Source organism: Pygocentrus nattereri, chromosome 16 (genome assembly GCF_015220715.1).
Source record: "Pygocentrus nattereri isolate fPygNat1 chromosome 16, fPygNat1.pri, whole genome shotgun sequence".
Taxonomy (NCBI): domain Eukaryota; kingdom Metazoa; phylum Chordata; class Actinopteri; order Characiformes; family Serrasalmidae; genus Pygocentrus; species Pygocentrus nattereri.
Window position 1 is genome coordinate 29547619 of NC_051226.1, and position 21204 is coordinate 29568822.

At 38.8% G+C, this 21204-nt stretch overlaps 1 protein-coding gene across 1 annotated transcript in view; it reads left to right on the top strand.

Annotated features, from left to right (window-relative positions):
• pdlim4 (PDZ and LIM domain 4) overlaps positions 1–19954 on the top strand; it is a 46071-nt gene extending 26117 nt beyond the window's left edge. The window contains exons 4-7 of the mRNA XM_017705318.2: positions 11975–12177; positions 12842–12999; positions 16959–17091; positions 18299–19954. Of these exons, the coding sequence (XP_017560807.1) occupies positions 11975–12177; positions 12842–12999; positions 16959–17091; positions 18299–18503 (699 nt within the window). The 3' untranslated portion in view covers positions 18504–19954. The remainder of the gene's footprint in view (positions 1–11974; positions 12178–12841; positions 13000–16958; positions 17092–18298) is intronic.
• The last annotated feature ends 1250 nt before the right edge of the window (positions 19955–21204 follow it).

Genomic DNA, 21204 nt, shown 5'->3' on the forward strand with positions numbered 1-21204 from the left:
TTGTCTTCTCTGTGAATCTAAGAATTCTAGGCAGCAAGCCCTTTTTGTTTTTGATATGTGGTGCAAAGCATAATATAAAAGGCCAAATGCTTTGAGTTGGGATATTGGACGTTTGGAGAATGGGTGTGACTAAAATAGGGTAAATTAGGGTGTGAAACCACACATTTTTCTGTCCAGTAGCAGTGACCAGGGGATTTTAATCTCCCATTCTCACTGCTGTAAATTTTATCACTCTTCATTGTACATAGTGTAATACAGTACAAAACACTAGAGGACACATGATTGTAATTGAGTCCACAATTACAGCACCCAGCCTAACTGTAGTGAATAGGCCCTATCTGATAGCAACCAACAGTGTCAGAAATAAACACTATTAGACACTACTAGAAATTGATAGAACACATCTGTATTTTTAAACACCAGAACACTTGGGTGCATCATGAAGTTAGCATTTAACATTGTAAAGCCAAACTATGTTGGTGAGCTGTGTAAGTTGAGCTGGAGTAAAATCAGTGTCACCAGAACCTCAACCTAAAACCATGATGAAGAACCTGAATTTGTGATGCTGAACCTGTATTCATGAAGCTTTGTCAGGTTAAGGAATTGGGGTTGTAAAAATTCAAGTTGTAAAAATCAGGTCTGGAAATTCAGTGAAACATCCAGGGTACTCAGGAAGAGCAAACAAGCATAGATCCAAACAAACTCTTGGCCAATCACAAAATGTCTGTGAAGTCACTGGGAGCTTGGGATAGACCATTGGAAGGGGCTTAGGAGGGACCACTGGGAGGGACCAAGTACATGCTGATGAAGGACTGTGGCAGAAGAGCATGCCTCTGGAACATTAAGTTACTTATTCTTCCTCCTCTGTATATAAGCCAAAATCTGATAGTAGTATTTATTGTTTTATTGGTTGTTTGTGCAGATATAAGCTGATGCTTGATTTCTTTACACAAGGTGAAGCACCAGGTAGTGGGCTAGCCTATCTGCATTCGCATTACAATCGCTGCACTCAAATAGCACAACAGTCTTACCATACAACTAAAAACTTGTGTGCAAGTAAACAAAATTTGTGAGGAAGAGTGTTTGCGCACGTCGGCTGACCTGCAGCACGATAGAAAACTGAAAGAACAGCGCAAATTCTACCAGATATTTTATTTTTTATGCAACGATTTTTTTGAGCTGTTCTTTATGCTGAAAGTTAGAGTGAATTTAATGGAATGGGAGGAAAGAGGTTGTCAGTAGCAGGTCATTTAACTGATGTAGCTGAGATTAGAGCTGGGCAATATGACTGTATACATTCAATATTGTGATCAATCTCATCACAATGCCACAAAATGCTTTTATGAATATGTTGCTGATATAATTAGTACTTAAAAAAAATCCCAACTGCATGTTTGATTACAAAGAGAGTATAAGTAGTCCTGTTTCATCTGATTTAATGCTGTTCTGTACGTGATATGTTGTGTAAAAAATAATTTGGATTCAGTTTTTTAGAGTCATTTTTAAATATTCCACTATCTTCTGTTCCAACATGTGTGTTGACACGTTTCGTGAAAACTTCTTGTTAATGCCAAATGTAGGAGTGCAACAATTATTTGACTTAGCTGACTAAAATGGACAACCAAATTAGTTGGCAACTAATTTAACAGTCAGTTAGTTAGTGATGTCATCATGCATGTTTCTTGCACTAACTAGGAATGTTTTGACATTAGTGCTTTAGTCAACAAAAGTGCGATGGCAGCCTCAAGAACAAAGTTATCAAAAGTGAGGGAGCATTTCATGATAAACTCAAAAAGTCAGTTGTGCTATTCAGCATGGGAGCACATCTTCCATATTGGAGCATCTGAAGAGGAAACACATTGGTTCACTGGATGAAGAAGATTCATTAAGTTAATATAGCTGGTTAGCTAATGTTAAAGAAGCTGTCTTATTTCATGTTATGAGCTGTAAGATCATCTAATTCAACATGCATGTTCTCCTGAATCATTAATGGAAATGGAACAAAAAAGCACATAACTATAATTCTCAGTGACCCTGTTTACTTATTTTCCAAATAATATTTACAGTTTTAAACATGGCATTGTTCTTAACACCGAGGTCACTGGTGCAAGTCTCCAGGAGTAATATGTTAAGGTAGAGCTAATTCGGCAGATAGAATTCATTTTCACAGTTGACCCTCAACACAGCTAATATTCTTGAACATAATGTAATCGTGTGGATGGAATATTCTGATCATTTCAGGAATCATGATTTTGTTTACACAGACAGGTGGATACATTGATAAAACATATGCAAGCAATGTTTAATGTGAAAATCTTTCATGAGAAGCCTTTGTTTTAGCATTTTAAACAACTTTCCACTATCATCCTTATGGGATGTTAAGAGCAGATCCTATTTTATATATTATTGCCTTCCTAGTTTAAGCAAAAATTCTGCAACCAACAGTCTGATTACATTTTTTTACTTTGTAAATTTCAGTTTTACAATGACTTCATAAAACGCTTAGCCTGACCAGGTCATCTTACTCATAATCTCATATTCTATTTAAATTATATTCATGTGTTTATTATTAACAAGACGTTTTCATGAAATGTCACAAGACAATTTAGAACAGAAAGTAGTGCCATGTTTAAAGATTACTCTGAACTGAATCCAATGATTTTTACAAAACATTTCATATACTGAAGCACATTAAATCTGGTCAAACAGGACTACTCATACTCTCTTTGCAATCAAACATGCAATTGGGAAATTATTTTTTAAGTACTAATGATACCAACAGCATATTCAGAAAAGCATTTTGTTGCATTGTGACAAAATTGATCAAAATATTGTTGAATCCAATCATATTGCCCAGCTCTAATTTCAGCTATATCTGTTAATTAACCTGCTGCTGACAACCTCCTTTCTTCCATTTCTCTCCACATAAATTCAGTCTTTCACATTTAGTTTAAAGAACAGCTGAAAAGAATCACTTTGCATCAAAACTTTTGTAATGACTCACATGAGGTATTTTAGTACATTTATGAGCATTGTTCATGTTAAACATGGGGCTCTGCAAATATCTGGTGGAATTTGCACTGTTCTGCAAGTTTTCTATGCGAGACAGGCCAGCCAACGTGCTCAAACACTCTTTCTTACAAATTGACTTTAAAGTTTTTTGGCACACTAATTTATTTGAATGATAAGACAGTCATGCTACATCAGTGTAGGAAAAGCGGTTGTAATGCAGATGCCAACAGGCCCACTACCCAGTGCTTCGCCTCATATATGTCGTAAGAAAGAAATCAAGCATTAGCTTTTATCTGCACAAACAACCAACAAAACAATAAATACTAGTATCAGATGTGAGCTTATATTAAGAGGTGAAAGAATAACGCTGCTGTTGGAAGAAAATCTCGTATCTCCATTTTTTATATTTTTCAGTTTTTGACATAATTTGAAAATGCCTGTCATCCTTCACATTGTTTGTAAATTTCATTAAGAGTGAACCAAAAGAAACGGCCCAGAAATACTTGGAAAAAAGTCTGGTTTCCTTTTTCTGTAAAAGTTATCATTTTCGAGATACAAGTTTTTCTTCCGACAAGCAGCTTACAATGTTCCATCTCTTCTGCCATGGTGCTTCAGTGGCATGTACTTTGTGAAAAAGAAGCCCCTTCCAGTGACCTTACAATGTTTTGTGATTGGCCAGATGTGAGTTCAATTAGATCTTCGCTTGTTTGCTTTTCCTGAGTACGGCAGATGTTTCCCTGAATTTCCAGATCTGAATTTCATAACCTGAATTTAACTACTTAAATTTCACAAACTGAATTTCCCAGCCTATTTTAAAAAAGACTTCATGCCAATCAGTATTCGCTGCAGTATTCGCCCTGCTCATGTTCTGGTTGTAGCATGTGGTTGTGGTTCACAATCCAGTTATAAGCAGCACTTGATCTAGCATGATTTGTTTTTCTTTACTGCCTCAGAGAATAAACACCAAACAGGAAATCATGTTCAAATTAATTGGTAAAATGTAAATATTCTAAATGTTGCTCAGGCTTGTTTATTTTAACAAACAGGGCTGCCACAGCAGTTTCTCATTCACTTATTGCCAATTGTAGATTTAAATGTAGACAAGCTAAAGTAAAATGAAAAATTGTTGATACGTGATTCTTGCAGGGTAAACATCACATGTAGAACTGTACATTTTTAAAAGTTGGCTCTAAAGAAAGTTGAAACCTAACATACATCTCTATATTTAGCCTGAAAACTTGGTATTCAAGAGTTGTAATAGATGTACTGGAGTCAAAGAGAAGTGTCCTATTGAATATTGTCTTACTTTGCTAAGCTTTCTACAAAAAATGAGTACATTTATGTGCCACAGATACAACAGAGAAGTCTGAAGTAACTTAGTGCAGCTAGGCTGCCTAGTTAGAAAAGAAATTTTTCTGTTCTCACCTTGACTTTGCCAAGGACTGTACCAGTGGGACGAAGGAGCTTTGCTGCTGCTGCTGTGTGCTCCTTGAGGACTCGGTCGAGGATGACGACAGTGTGGAGTGGGTCCTCCCAACCCTCAAGGACCTGCCATTTCTCCTGCTGGAGGACAAGCGGCACAGCACAGTGGAATCCCCTCCCCCCGTCCACCCGAACCTTCTGGCTCCCTCTCCCTCCCGCCGTACTTTGGCTTCTCCCCTTCTCTCTCCCCACTGTGTTCTGCTGGATGAGCCGGGGTGGTTGGAGGCCCATGCCGGGGCATGTCCATGGCACACACTTGTTCCCGAGCCCCGTCGTTTCTCTCCTGGCCATGGGCCAAGTTCACAGGGGTGGGGAGGTGGGCCTGGAGAGGGCAGGCCCATGGAGGGGGAGAGGACTTCCCTTGGCTAGAGTGGCTGCTACGGCCCAATGCCTGGGCACCCCCTGGTGCTCCAGAGAGCACCCCAGAGCCGCCCACCTTGACAGCACCAGCTGGTGCTCCGGAGAGCACCCCAGAGTTGGCCACGTCAACAGCGCCGCCTGGTGTCCTGGAGGGCACCCCAGGGTCGATAGTGCCACCAGGTACTCCGGAGAGCGCCCCAGAGCCGCCCACATCGACAGTGCCACCTGGTGTCCTGGAGAGCACCTCAGAGTGGACAGTGCCGGCAGGTGTTCTGGAGGGGACCCCAGCATCAACTGCACCGCCAGGTGCTACGGAGAGCACCCCAGAGTCCATGTCAACAGCATCGGCAGGTGTCCCGGAGGACACTCCAGAGCTGTCTGCGTCACCAGCGCCGCCTCGTGTCCTGAGGGGCACCCTGGTGCTGACAACGCCTCCTGGTGCCCCGTCAGGTACCAGGGCTCCTATTATGTTGAGCGCACCACCTGGCGTCCTGGAGGAAATATAGCACCCTGGAGTGTTCGGGAGAGTTCCATGGAGCCACCACCAGGACTTCCCACTTGCTCCATGGGGTCTCTGCCTCTCTTCCACTGCCTCTCCTGCTTGGGCCCAGCCACCAGACCTCGCCATACCTTTGACCTTGGTGGCTGTGCTCTAAGGGGGAGGAATGTGGTGGTAGAGAGATGGAGCCGCCAAAACCACTGATCACACAGGTGTGAGCTGCTCCTTTCCTTTGATTTAGTGCAGCTGTGCGTAATGAGGAGAGGAGCATGGACACCTTTAAAATGAGCTCTCTGGTGGGTAAGAGAGGTCGCTGACCTCCAGGCCAAGGCTCCGCCAGAGAGAGTGAGAAGAGAAGGGACTCTTTGCAACCCAACGCTAAGTAAGCCATCGGATTCAAGTTTCAGTTTTGTTTACATTTTTTTTTTAACTTTATTGCCATTAACACACATTGACTGGCTATTAACATATAACAAGTTCACCTTGAGATTGGGGCTTCACTTAACATATATGTTCTAGGGACAATACATGAGCACATATACATATCCACACAATCTATAGCTCCAGACACATGTTCACATATACTGAGGGTGAAGGAGGGAGAGGGGGGTAAATAAATAAATAAAACAATAAAAAAAATAAAAGAAAAATATTAAAAATAAAAAAGGGCCCACCCCTAGCTAAGGTAGACAATAACATGTTCCTATCTTCTTATAAAAACAGGTACTTTTAGTTGTAGCTGGGCTGTCATGTGTTCCATCATATAAACATGCTAGAGTTTTTGTGACCACTGTACAACTGTTGGAGGATTAGGCATCTTCCAATTAACCGTAATCAATTTTCTTGCAATCATCAACAGAACATGCAGTATGTAGCACTGGTCACTGGTAAACATGTGTTCAGGTAACACCTCCAACAAGAACAGTAATGGGTCCATGGGAATATGAACTTCTAGAATTTTCTCCAACTACTCTTTAATATTCTTCCAGAATATCTTTAGTTTTGGACAGTCCCAGGACACATGAGTATAATCTCCAACCATACTACAGTTTCTCCAACATTTATTGGTAGAGTTTTTTTAAAAACACATGCAACCAGTGGAGTCCTGAAATACCTAATTTTAACCTTCCAATTGAATTCTTTCCATAGCTGGCTTCCAATCCCCCCTGTGACAACTGGAACATACATTTTCCCAAACTTCATCCTCCACTACTATATTCATTTCCAATTCCCATTGTCCTTTGAGATGTAAAGTATTGTCTTGACAGTCAATCATTAGTTTTTTATAGATATGGGAGATTTGTTTTTTTGTTTTTTTTTTGTTGAGGCACAGTGTTCTTTCTTACGACATATATGAGGCGAAGCACTGGGTAGTGGGCCTGTTGGCATCTGCATTACAACCGCTTTTCCTACACTGAAGTAGCATGACTGTCTTATCATTCAAATAAATTATTGTGCCAAAAAACTTTACGTTGGCTGGCCTGTCTCGCATAGAAAACTTGCAGAACAGTGCAAATTCCACCAGATATTTGCAGAGCCCCATGTTTAACATGAACAATGCTCATAAATGTACTAAAATACCTCATGTGAGTCATTACAAAAGTTTTGATGCAAAGTGATTCTTTTCAGCTGTTCTTTAAACTAAATGTGAAAGACTGAATTTATGTGGAGAGAAATGGAAGAAAGGAGGTTGTCAGCAGCAGGTTAATTAACAGATATAGCTGAAATTAGAGCTGGGCAATATGATTGGATTCAACAATATTTTGATCAATTTTGTCACAATGCCACAAAATGCTTTTCTGAATATGCTGTTGGTATCATTAGTACTTAAAAAATAATTTCCCAATTGCATGTTTGATTGCAAAGAGAGTATGAGTAGTCCTGTTTGACCAGATTTAATGTGCTTCAGTATATGAAATGTTTTGTAAAAATCATTGGATTCAGTTCAGAGTAATTTTTAAACATGCCACTACTTTCTGTTCTAAATTGTCTTGTGACATTTCATGAAAACTTCTTGTTAATAATAAACACATGAATATAATTTAAATAGAATATGAGATTATGAGTAAGATGACCTGGTCAGGCTAAGCGTTTTATGAAGTCATTGTAAAACTGAAATATACAAAGAAAAAAATGTAATCAGACTGTTGGTTGCAGAATTTTTGTTTAAACTAGGAATGCAATAATATATAAAATAGGATCTGCTCTTAACATCCCATAAGGATGATAGTGGAAAGTTGTTTAAAATGCTAAAACAAAGGCTTCTCATGAAAGATTTTCACATTAAACATTGCTTGCATATGTTTTATCAATGTATCCACCTGTCTGTGTAAACAAAATCATGATTCCTGAAATGATCAGAATATTCCATCCACACGATTACATTATGTTCAAGAATATTAGCTGTGTTGAGGGTCAACTGTGAAAATGAATTCTATCTGCCGAATTAGCTCTACCTTAACATATTACTCCTGGAGACTTGCACCAGTGACCTCGGTGTTAAGAACAATGCCATGTTTAAAACTGTAAATATTATTTGGAAAGTAAGTAAACAGGGTCACTGAGAATTATAGTTATGTGCTTTTTTGTTCCATTTCCATTAATGATTCAGGAGAACGTGCATGTTGAATTAGATGAACTTACAGCTCATAACATGAAATAAGACAGCTTCTTTAACATTAGCTAACCAGCTATATTAACAAAATGAATCTTCTTCATCCAGTGAACCAATGTGTTTCCTCTTCAGATGCTCCAATATGGAAGATGTGCTCCCATGCTGAATAACACAACTGACTTTTTGAGTTTATCATGAAATGCTCCCTCACTTTTGATAACTTTGTTCTTGAGGCTGCCATCGCACTTTTGTTGACTAAAGCACTAATGTCAAAACATTCCTAGTTAGTGCAAGAAACATGCATGATGACATCACTAACTAATTGACTGTTAAATTAGTTGCCAACTAATTTGGTTGTCCATTTTAGTCAACTAAGTCAAATAATTGTTGCACTCCTACATTTGGCATTAACAAGAAGTTTTCACGAAACGTGTCAACACACACGTTGGAACAGAAGATAGTGGAATATTTAAAAATGACTCTAAAAAACTGAATCCAAATTATTTTTTACACAACATATCACGTACAGAACAGCATTAAATCTGCTGAAACAGGACTACTTATACTCTCTTTGTAATCAAACATGCAGTTGGGATTTTTTTTAAGTACTAATTATATCAGCAACATATTCATGAAAGCATTTTGTGGCATTGTGATGAGATTGATCACAATATTGAATGTATACAGTCATATTGCCCAGCTCTAATCTCAGCTACATCAGTTAAATGACCTGCTACTGACAACCTCTTTTCTCCCATTCCATTAAATTCACTCTAACTTTCAGCATAAAGAACAGGTGAAAAAAAACGTTGCATAAAAAAAAAATATCTGGTAGAATTTGCGCTGTTCTTTCAGTTTTCTATCGTGCTGCAGGTCAGCCAACGTGCACAAACACTCTTGTTCTAGTTGTATGGTAAGACTGTTGTGCTATTTGAGTGCAGTGATTGTAAAGCGAATGCAGATAGGCTAGCCCACTACCTGGTGCTTCACCTTGTGTAAAGAAATCAAGCATCAGCTTATATCTGCACAAACAATGTTCCAGAGGCATGCTCTTCTGCCACGGTCCTTCATCAGCATGTACTTGGTCCCTCCCAGTGGTCCCTCCTAAGCCCCTTCCAATGGTCTATCCCAAGCTGCCCAATTTACAGCAGTGAGAATGGGAGATTAAAATCCCCTGGTCACTGCTATTGGACAGAAAAATGTGTGGTCTCACACCCTAATTTACCCTATTTTAGTCACACCCATTCTCCCAACTCAAAGCATTTGGCCTTTTACATTATGCTTCGCACCATAGAGCAACGGATTGAACGTAGACAACAATGGATCTCATCACGCTATTATCCATCCAATACCAGCATTGGAATCGATAGTATTGATTTTTGGGTCGATCCGCCCACCCCTAGTCACCACAATACTTCTCCACCAGGGTTCCGGTGGCTATGGCAACTAAATTCTACGCAGTCACAAGTCTTTATTGAAACGAAGTCAGCTCTGAGAGCCACCGTTTTCTGTTGCAGAGAAGATGCACTCTGATGAAGTGAATGGGCAAACTTGCTTTATATGAACAGTTAAATGAAAAATTTTGTATAAACATTTTATTTCAATGGTAACCCCTCATCCAGCTGCCCTGTACGTTTGTGGAGAACTACCTCCTGAAACTGAACATGACATGAAGTAAGACGGCAACAAAATAGAATGCATACAGAAATTTTTCTGGAGTCTCTGAATCTTTTATTGATATATTCAGTAAACAATGAAATCCATAAGGTCTTTGCTGTTTTACGTTTTACGGAAATGTTGTTCTGGACTATTTGTCCATGCAGTCTTTCATAGAGTGGTGAACCGCCTACAGGTGCTACGCTATGGGCATATATTTTTCAAACAACAATAACGTTTCTCAGTTTCAACATTTGATATATTGCCTATGTACTATTTTCAATGAAATATAGATGGTTTGCATTGTTTTTATTTACAATTTGGAAAGCATCCTAACTTTTTGAAAATGGGATTGTAGTTGACATTTAATTTTAACACATGTCAATTTAATTCCTGAGATCAAGAAAAATAGAAAAAAAAGCTGAAATACATTGACTTTGCCACAGTAATTAGATTTTCAGCAGGTCACTTAAATTTGAACAAAAGAAAATAATGTTAAACTTTAATTCATATTATTAAAAATTCTTACTGTAAAAATCCTTACTTTTTCATATTTTGTTCCTAGTACACAACATTTTCTAATAAATAAACTTTGTGATTAAAAATCAAAAAAATCTTTACCATCTTTTATCTTTTACTGTTATTTGTCAGCACTTCCTCCCTCAAAATGTATAGCTATGTTTCTGAGAATTATTATTTTCTTTGTTTATTTCTTATCCACTTTTGCTGCCAAGCAGAGCGCCACTTGGCTAATGTATTTAATGTGCATTTGGTTTAGGCTAAACAAAAACAATTAAATGTCTAGCTAACTTGGAAGTTTAAGTCCTATAAACAAAGTCCTATAAAATATTGTGTTAAATAAGCTAGAAGTACACAGTGTTTATCATTGCAGTAGTTATGTACTTTATAACACATCCTAGACCTTGACATCAGAGGGGACGAGCACAGCAGGTAGAACCATGACGGTCATCGTTATCATTATCACTTTTACTAATATAGCGTCTTTCCCATGCTCAAGGACGCTTTACAATAATAGAATATGAGAAAATTAAACAGGATGTACACAGTTAACAACAACAAAAAAAAACATCATAGACATTACATTTACATGTAAGAAGAACACTGATAGTGTAGTGTCTTTAACAGAGGTTTGAATGAAGATATAGAGAGGAGGCTTCCCAGATCGACTTAGAGAATTTGGGAGCTACTGCTTTAAATGATCCACCACCCATAGAGGTCTGTTTAAACCTTGGAGCATGAAGAAGGCCTAAATACCTTGACCATAAGGTACAGGATGGGACATATAAATGAAGAACTCAACCAGATATTGGGGACCCAGGCAGTACAGAGCTTTATATATAATAAGAAGAACCTCTTACTAAACAAGAAGGTAAACAGTGAACTCTCTGAAAGGCAGGGGAGATATGGTCAGTCTGCATCAAACAGTTGAAGATTCTAGCAGCAGTATTCTATACATATTGTACCCTACTAAGGGCTTTTTTAGGGAGACCAGATAAGAGAATGTCACACCGGCAACCTGTGCAAGTTTCTTTGGAGAATATGTATTTGAATTTCATATGTTGAAAATTTAAAATGACCAGCACTACACATTTTAATAGTGTACATGCAGTATTCACTACAGTTTGTGTCTACATGGTGGTCTGTGGAGCTTCAAGTCAGTGAGGACTTAGCTATGCCATCATCAAATAGTTTCTTGGAAAAAAGACATGTTGGTGCAAATGAGACCGTTCAGATTTGTAGAACAGTTGTGGATTTTTGTTACTTTTTTGCACTTTTTTCAGACATGGGGTACCCATAGGACAGCTTTGTTTTTGTCCACAAAGTTCTAAAACTCCAATATTATAGAGTAAATTATGCAATCATAGGACAAGCCAAATAGTCTGTGCATTTGCAAAGTAACCAGCCCAAGTGATCTTGTAACATGAATGAGAGGATCACGAAAAGATGACTGCAGTATGTTACTTAAAGCATTCAGCAACATTACTGCCTGTGTGATTTGGGAATTTGTGATTAGCATAGCATTAGAGGCAGTGCAAGTGATGGCAAATCTTTAAAGGCATCCCCCTCCCCTCCAAACCAAGGTTAACTCAAAGCCAGCAGTCTACGATGTACAAGCTAAATCTGTAAGCCCAGCAAATATAAAGTTGTTTTTTGACCTCATTATTAAACATTTATATATGTTTTTGGTAAGCATGTTTTATAACATTTGTCTGCTTAGTTAAATACATTTCAGAGGACATGTTTACAAGTGCTTATATAATTGAGGAATTATTTGCTGCATACAGTATGAGGAACTTTGTTTCTTAATGACCTTGTCCTTTTCCTTGCAGAATTTCAGACCAATCAGCAGTGGCTTCAGCCCTGTTCCCAAAACCCTGGCCCCCAAAAGTACCACCTCTTTTGTGCCCATCAACAATGGCAATTCAAGGCCTGTGCCACAGTACAACAACCCTGTTGGCCTTTTCACAAATAACAATGGCAGCAGTGCCTTACCCAAACAAATGGCCAGTCTCAGCCTCAGTTCTTCAAACAGGTATGTCATGACATCTTATTTGTGAAGAGTATTCTTCTGGCTCTACCTTTTGCCTAAACTACACAAAGAATCACCTGCAAATATTAGCAGGCAATAAAGGTGTATGCATGCACTTTCCAGCTAAAAGACAAACAATACTGTACTTGCTCTGTTGTGAGCCAGTGGAGTGCAGTGGAAAAAATGATGAATAGGAGAAGCAAATTTGAGTGTTTTTAGTCAATAATGTTAGTGTCAAGTGTCCATATGTCTTTGTGGTTTATGTGCTTAGGCTCTCTATTTGGTAACTGTAGCAATGGTATTTATGTCATTTAGTATACTTATTTGATTATAGTGTAGTGTTTTATACCCTAAAGATTCCCAAACTTTGGTATTAAAAATGGTCTTAAAAGCAATACCACTATTAAGATCTCAGTTTATGTTAAAAAAACAGTGCTTTATTATTTGAAAATGGGGTTTTTGTTTCTTAGGGGCAATTGTGAAGTTAATTACAGCATAAAATAATTTGATCCAGTGCAGCATCTGTAATGCTCAATGTTGTTTACAAAAGGAACATAATTTTAAGTTGGATTACATTTGACTTGATAGAGGAAGTTGCCATCCTTATGATAGGTAATTGCTTCATTTAAATTGTACCACCTCAAAGACTTGACCTCTTTTTCCTAAGCCCAGAGCCAGCCGTGAAGCACCCTGGTTTTCACAATGGTTTTGACACAGAGTCTGATGTCTACAAGATGCTGCAGGACCATGAAAACCCAGTGTCTGTACCCAAACAGTCTGGCTCCTTTAAGTATTTACAGGGAATACTGGAGGCTGAAAATGGAGGTGAGCACAACCGATTCAGACCGTAATTTCAGACTTCTAATTTAATTGAAAAGAAAATGCAGTTCAATCATGTAGAATTTCCCATGTGAGTGTGGATAATTTTACATACAATTTGTGTGTCTGAGTGTGTGTGTGTGTGTGTGTGTGTGTGTATACACTGCTCAAAAAAATAAAGGGAACACTTAAACAACACAATATAACTCCAAGTAAATCAAACTTCTGTGAAATCAAACTGTCCACTTAGGAAGCAACACTGATTGACAATCAATTTCACAGCTGTTGTGCAAATGGAATAGACAACAGGTGGAAATCATTGGCAATTAGCAAGACACACTCAATAAAGGAGTGGTTCTGCAGGTGGGGACCACAGACCACTTCTCAGTACCTTTCTGCTTTCTGGCTGATGTTTTGGTCACTTTTGAATGTTGGTGGTGCTTTCACACTCGTGGTAGCATGAGACGGACTCTACAACCTACACAAGTGGCTCAGGTAGTGCAGCTCATCCAGGATGGCACATTAATGTGAGCTGTGGCAAGAAGGTTTGCTGAGTCTGTCAGCGTAGTGTCCAGAGGCTGGAGGCGCTACCAGGAGACAGGCCAGTACACCAGGAGACGTGGAGGAGGCCGTAGGAGGGCAACAACCCAGCAGCAGGACCGCTACCTCCGCCTTTGTGCAAGGAGGAACAGGAGGAGCACTGCCAGAGCCCTGCAAAATGACCTCCAGCAGGCCACAAATGTGCATGTGTCTGCACAAACGGTTAGAAGCCGACTCCATGAGGATGGTATGAGGGCCCGATGTCCACAGATGGGGGTTCTGCTCATAGCCCAACACCGTGCAGGACGCTTGGCATTTGCCAGAAAACACCAGGATTGGCAAATTCGCCACTGGCGCCCTGTGCTCTTCACAGATGAAAGCAGGTTCACACTGAGCACATGTGACAGACGTGACAGAGTCTGGAGACGCCGTGGAGAGCGATCTGCTGCCTGCAACATCCTTCAGCATAACCGGTTTGGCAGTGGTGTGGGGTGGCATTTCTTTGGAGGGCCGCACAGCCCTCCATGTGCTCGCCAGAGGTAGCCTGACTGCCATTAGGTACCGAGATGAGATCCTCAGACTCCTTGTGAGACCATATGCTGGTACGGTTGGCCCTGGGTTCCTCCTAATGCCTCCTAAAGCTATGGACTGGCCCGCCCATTTCCCAGACCTGAATCTGATTGAGCACATCTGGGACATCATGTCTCGCTCCATCCACCAACGCCACGTTGCACCACAGACTGTCCAGGAGTTGGCAGATGCTTTAGTCCAGGTCTGGTAGGAGATCCCTCAGGAGACCATCCGCCACCTCATCAGGAGCATGCCCAGACGTGGAGGCCACACGCAATACTGAGCCTCATTTTGACTTGTTTTAAGGACATCACATCAAAGTTGGATCAGCCTGTAGTGTGTTTTTCCACTTTAATTTTGTGTGTGACTCCAAATCCAGGCCTCCATTGGTTAATACATTTGATTTCCATTGATGATTTTTGTGTGATTTTGTTGTCAGCACATTCAACTTTGTACAGAACAAAGTATTCAATGAGAATATTTCATTCATTCAGATCTAGGATGTGTTATTTGAGTGTTCCCTTTATTTTTTGAGCAGTGTATATGTATATATATACACAAACAAAACATATACATTTTCAACATAGCCCAGTATTGAATAGTACATGCTAATGTAAAGTTTCAAAATCCTGAATCTGTCATGTTTGCAATAGTGCTCATGTCATAGGTATATAGAAAAAAGGTATTGCAATGTTGTGCTTTCTGATTGATGTGTACATATTCTTGCTATTGTTTTGTAATAGCAACACGCAGGTCTGTAAAATGTATTTTGAAAAAAATTACACCACATCACTGTCCAAATTCGATCTCCACTTTTTTAAACTTGTCCATTCAGGCCTACATTTACAGAAACTGAGTACCAGGATAAGGGTTTTTGTCAGGCACAATGTGAGGAGGAGTACAGTTACTGTAACACACTGGCTTGTTGCCTTATTCTTTTGCTTTCTCTATGTGGATTTGCCTCTGGTCTTTCATAAATTGCATAAATGAGCGAAACCAGAATACTTAGTTACATCACTTATTGCAGTGTCATAAGCCTAGTATGTTTACTTTTTATACTTTCAAGTTGTAATACTTTATTGCAATATCAGTCAGACTAGTAGAAATTTCTTTAATTGCTGTTCAAACACACAAACAATATATATTCATTCACAATATAAAAATGGTTAAGATTTTGGAGTGGAGTTCGAAAGCCCGATAGTGGAAGGGTAGGTACTATTTGAGATGTTTTGCGTAAGATACTTTGAAACTTTGAAATACCAGACACTTACGGAAAAGATCAACACACTTTCCACAATAGCTCTATTAAACCATATCATACAGTCTATAGACACATCAAATTTCTTTAGTTGACTCATAATGAAAAGACTGAGCTTTCCCCAATAATATAACAGTGTTGCTCTCCCACTTAAGAGATGAACTGATAGCTGTCCCCGGGAAGCTAAAAAAGGCAGCACCCACCAACTCCTTTGTCTTTTCAATATTTAGGCTTTAGTTATTCACCCTACTCCACTCCACTCCACTAAGTTTCTAACCATGTTCCTGTATGCGGTTTCATCTTTCATTTGACATCAATCCCAACAATGTTGTACCTTCTGCGAATTTGTAAAATTTTACAGAATGAGAGTCTGATATACAGTCACTATTATACAAGCAGTATAAAAGATGAGTCAACATGCCAAAAACATTTGCAGTCTCAGTCTATGCCTGGATCAATGCCACAACCCCAGCTGCAGTCTTGGGGACTAACAGGCACGTGGGATTTCAAGCCACATCTGGATGGTGCATGGCAATTGACCTGGGAGTGAAGTGTGAAGAACATTAATTCAGCCTAAGCTACCATTCTCCCACTGTCATGTTTAGCTACAATTTTAGAATGTTTGTTAAACAGCACACCATTTTCATAAAGAAATTATTTGAGTTGACTATTCAAACACTCACACTGGCTTCAGATGATCTCTACATAGTCTTTAGAAAAACCCACAAGAAAAAGCACTGTGCTCCCAAAAAAAAAAAAAAAAACGTAACCAAAGCTTTTGACACCGTTAACCAGTCTTCTTTTAGGATACTTACAAAGGTTTGGATTTAACAATAATGTAATGCATTGGGCCCTGTGTTACCTTTGTTTTATTTTATATTTCCCACATTTCTCCTAATTCTTTTGCCATTTATCTTGTATGTTTTTTTTTCTGTTTGTTTATGTAGTTTTGTTCAATTTGGTTTAACCTGATTAAAGTCCATTTTAATTTTCCAATACCTTTTAATGTTGTAAATGCTCAGCTACATTGAAAATGAGGATGCCCTCAATGTATTTGAGCAAAAATAAAGGTTGATTGATTCAAGCTCTAGCTGTCCTAGTTGTGCTACTTCAGTCCCCAACACTGAGGGATGGCTCATTTTATGACCAAAAGGGTTTGCCTTGAAAGTGTCAGATGTCCTGTTTGGCTGAGGGCATATGTGTGGAATGTGCTCTCTGTCTCATGTAACTAGGAACCCCTGGAATCATTTTTATTGAGAAAAGAAAGAGGGCGGAATGATTTTTCTTGTTCAATTGGTCTGAACCTAATACCTAATAATTTGGCCATAATTTGGCCATTTCATGGTGTGGCATTGTGGTTGGCTTCATAAGTATCTGAGAAGACATTTGACTTTGCTGTCCTAGATTTAGTTCCCAATAGAGTTAAACATTCAGAGAAAAAAGGAAAGGGAAAAAAAACATTTGAAGATATTAACAATGAAATGTTCAAATTAAAAGTAGAAACAACATTAATGCAAAATGTTTGTAGCGATTTCCAACTGAAGGCATAAATGGTTATACTCTAGTTTTGCCGAGATATCTCTGTTCATATCTTCAGGTACTTCCCAAGTGGACAGACCTGGAGCAAGAGGTGTGCGATCACCAATCCGATCCCCTATTCTCAGCCCCATTACCCCTCTTGCTGGCTTACAAAAGCTGCCTCAATGCACACGCTGTGGTAACGGAATTGTGTGAGTATTACTCTTTCAGAAGTGTGTTTCTATGTAAATGTGTAAGCGTTTAATAGAAGTGTTGGTCTTCTCCAAATATCTGATTAAACGTCTTATTTGTCTGGTTAGTTGTCTTTACTCTATGGGTGTTAAATTCAGGTCATGGGAGGGAGTGTGTCAAGGAAGTCAGCTCTGCAGTGCCACAGTGTTTGTCTCTGTAATGTTGTGATCCTTTAGGACTGGAGTTTTATTTGTCTGTTTACAGCATGCCTTGTTCTGTATATTGTACTGTAAATATACAGTACACTATAGTATAGGAATATTGTCTGTGTTAAACCTAAGCAAGGCAAGTTTATTTATATAGCACCTGTCAAACACTGCAGGTCAGTCAAAGAGCTTTACATTGAAATAAAGATACCTCAAATTAGTAAAAAAAGTAACAAAGAAGAATAGATAAAACATGATTAAATATAAATAAAACATGATAAAACAATACCTTGTTTTCTTTTACAATCACGAAAATAAAAAAATCTAATTAATAATGAAAATGACTCTCAAAGCTTCCTGCCACATACAAATTTCATAGATCTATGATATGCAGTTTTGATTTAATAGCTATGTAATATATAAAATACTGATACCTCTGAGAAAACAGGCTATGCCTTATGAATAATGAAGCAAGGCAGGCAAACACCAACAAGCTGGGACACCTCTGCCACAATACAGTAGTAGTGAAGGAAAGTAATAGAGATATGACTTTTAAAAATATCATCCTCCTGTCCATGCTTGCCCGGAGTTATAGATTATAGGTAGCTCTCACTCACAATAAGCAACAGTTGATGTAATTTGAGAAGGAACTACAAGGGAAGTGCAACACATTGTGGCCATTGTTGCAGGCAGAGAGGTGGATTATGTTAGCAATAGCATAGTGGAAATAAAAAAGCCACCTTAAATCAAACGGCACCCATCATAAATAATGACAAAGATGTTTTCTATCTATTTCAAATACGAGTTTTAAATAAACCTCTATAAAACAGAGAACTAACTGAAAGGAATACAGTTCAGTGTATCAGTCTATTACACGTCTTAATATATTGCAGGTTTTAATGAAATGTTCATTAACAGATAAAGCCAACTGCTGACTTAGCATTCATTATCTTTCAGAAACAAAATATAGAACTGATTTTCCATTACATTATATGCTAGTGATGTTTTTGTCATTTCACAGTGGTACCATCGTAAAGGCCAGAGACAAGCTTTACCACCCAGAGTGCTTCATGTGTGATGATTGTGGTCTGAACCTCAAGCAGCGGGGATATTTCTTCATCGAGGACAACCTGTATTGCGAGACCCATGCCAAAGCCAGAGTGCAGCCCCCTGAGGGCTATGATGTAGTGGCTGTCTACCCCAACTCTAAAGTGGAAATGTTCTGATTGTCTTGTCACATAAAGAAGAGGTCCTCAAGCCCATGATGATCTGATGCCATGCAGTTTCTAGAACTCATTAGCATATTATCAGGGTGTTCATGAACTAGATTAGGGTTAGGTTTGCTAGAGCAGTAGCATGGACTGGGCTTGGGAACCACTCATATAAATACACATACGCACTTACACACTTTATACACACACACACACACACACACACACACACACACACACTTACATGTCCGTACAACCTTCCAATTCGCTTGTCTTAAGCAATCCATTCCTGAGAACTGTCTGAGACAAAAAAGAAACAGTTCCACTTTCTCTGAAAATTGCACCATAATTTGTTGTCATAACATGTCATTCGCCTGCTTTGTTTTTCTTATCTGCTTCATTCTGAGTATATTCAACCAAGAAGATTTTTTTCTGTAATAAGACAGTGTACGTCATGTCAAAAAAACTAATTGCAGAAGGAACTTTGGCTGTGAGTAAAATGGAAAAAACAACCCAGATATGCCATAAGATTTTCAGGTAGTTATGCTGGTACGTGGAATCCTGTATGTGTGGAAAGGCAAGAAAACATCTGTGCTCCAGCTTTTTTCAAAAGTAGCAGAGGACTGAAAGTTGAAAGATATGTTGGCTCATTTTGTTTGTGCTGTTTTTATTGGCAGGCCGACCAGAGATCAGATAAAAAATCAGATGTAAAAGGCTTTTCAGAATTAATGTTTGTTTGTTTGCTCTTTAAATCATCTGATTTATTGTAAACTCACTTACTTTTACTTTGAGTGCTTTACAAATGAAATTGTATGTTTAGCAGTTGAGTTGGTCCTGACAGGAGATAAAAAACAAGATATTTTTTCTTTAGATGAAAAGCTAAAGACTAAGACTAATATACATGACCGATGTAGTGGTTTTCTACTGTTTAATGAAAATTGTGTGTGCGCATGTGTCCATATATATATATATATATATATATATATATATATAAAATAATGCACACAGACACACTTCTCATTTTGAACTCCTAACACAGTATAACTTGGCCTTTTCCTGTTAATAATGATGAACTGCTAATTGATAGATGAGTTATTGCAAATATTTAATTTATTGTTGTGCCATCACTGTTTGTTCTGTTTTTTAGTTACTGTGTTTTTAGTATGAATAAATTAGCAGAATGCCAAAAAAGTATTTTTATACAGTATCATTTTATAGCAACCATCTGTGGAGCGGGAAGCTGGTCCTGGCAGAGCAGCAGGTTGATAGGTTATGATGCCTACCTGTGCACAGTTCTCATCCTGCCTACTAATACGTGTCTCTTGCACTCCATAGGTGTTGAGAGAGGAGCCCCAAGGCGTAAAAGATAAGCCTGACAGTTAACAGGCTTTATTTTTGTGTTGGAGAGCTAGAAGCTCTCAAGTGTCATTTGTTGTTTTAATAAAGTACAAAACTCTTTGGCTCTACTCTTGCCTCTCATTCTCCCTCACCATGCCAGGGTGTCATATAACACAAGGGGCATTTTTATGGTATTTGGTCCTAAATAATGTGGCTCACTGTGCAAAAATACTTGATAGGCATGATAAGTTGTATTTTACATCAGGACCCCAGCCAAGGTGCCCCCGTTATTCCAGAAAGTGGTGTTAAGTTTGACTGACCCTGACCCTGAGAACACTTTCCTTTCCTAGGCCCTAATGCTGCATTCAGTTTTTCTGTAGTGGAAGTCTGTGCATTTAAATGAATATCATTTAGGTCATTTGTGGTTTATGGGAACTGGACTATATAGCTTTGTTTAAAAACCTGAACTTGCATATTTTGTACCAAACTGAAGTTACTGTACTGCATGCGATTTCATTTTCGTGAACAATAGTATTGTCTACGTGAGATGGGACCCTTGCCTTTATGGAAAGCATCTGCAGTATTTCAACTAATCTTAGTTTCCTTAGTAAACAACTTATGCTTTGGTTGGAGGCAAACTTCTTCATAACACTCTGCCCTTTGTCATGCAGCCAATATCAGACTTTAATGCTGGCTGGCAGCCTCTCCTGTTAAAAACACTTGTTGGGCTCTGACTCTCTTGGGTAAAGCAAATAAATATGTGCTGCAGAATTTACAGGCAGCTCCCATTGCACATTCAATTTGTGAATTGAAAACAAAAGTTCAGTTTATTTAGAAGTTATGAGTGGAGCTGCCTCCTCCTCTGTCTGTATTTCAAACACTTCGGTCAAGATAAAAGCCTCATGCCTGGAAGTGGTTGGATTCTTGTGACTCATCTTTACTCATTGCATGGTCTCCTGTCATTTATCAAGTTGAATAGACTGGTCTCTCTCACGCTCTCTCTCTCTCTCTCTCTCTCTCTCTCTCTCTTTCTCACCACCTCCACTGAGCTGCTGGTTATTCTTAGATGAATAGATCTTTACATAGATCTTTTTCTTTACCGCTTTAAACATTTTTTCCCATTCACACATACGGTACCAACCTGATACTTCTGACATAGACTATATTGCCTAAACTATTCACTCGTCCATTCAGATCATTGAATTCAGGTGTTCCAATCACTTCCATGGCCACAGGCATGTAAAACCAAGCACCTAGGCATGCAGACTGCTTCTACAAGCATTTGTGAAAGAATGGGTCACTCAGGAGTTCAGTGAATTCCAGCATGGTACTGTGATAGGATGCCACCTGTGCAACAAGTGCAGTCATGAAATTTCCT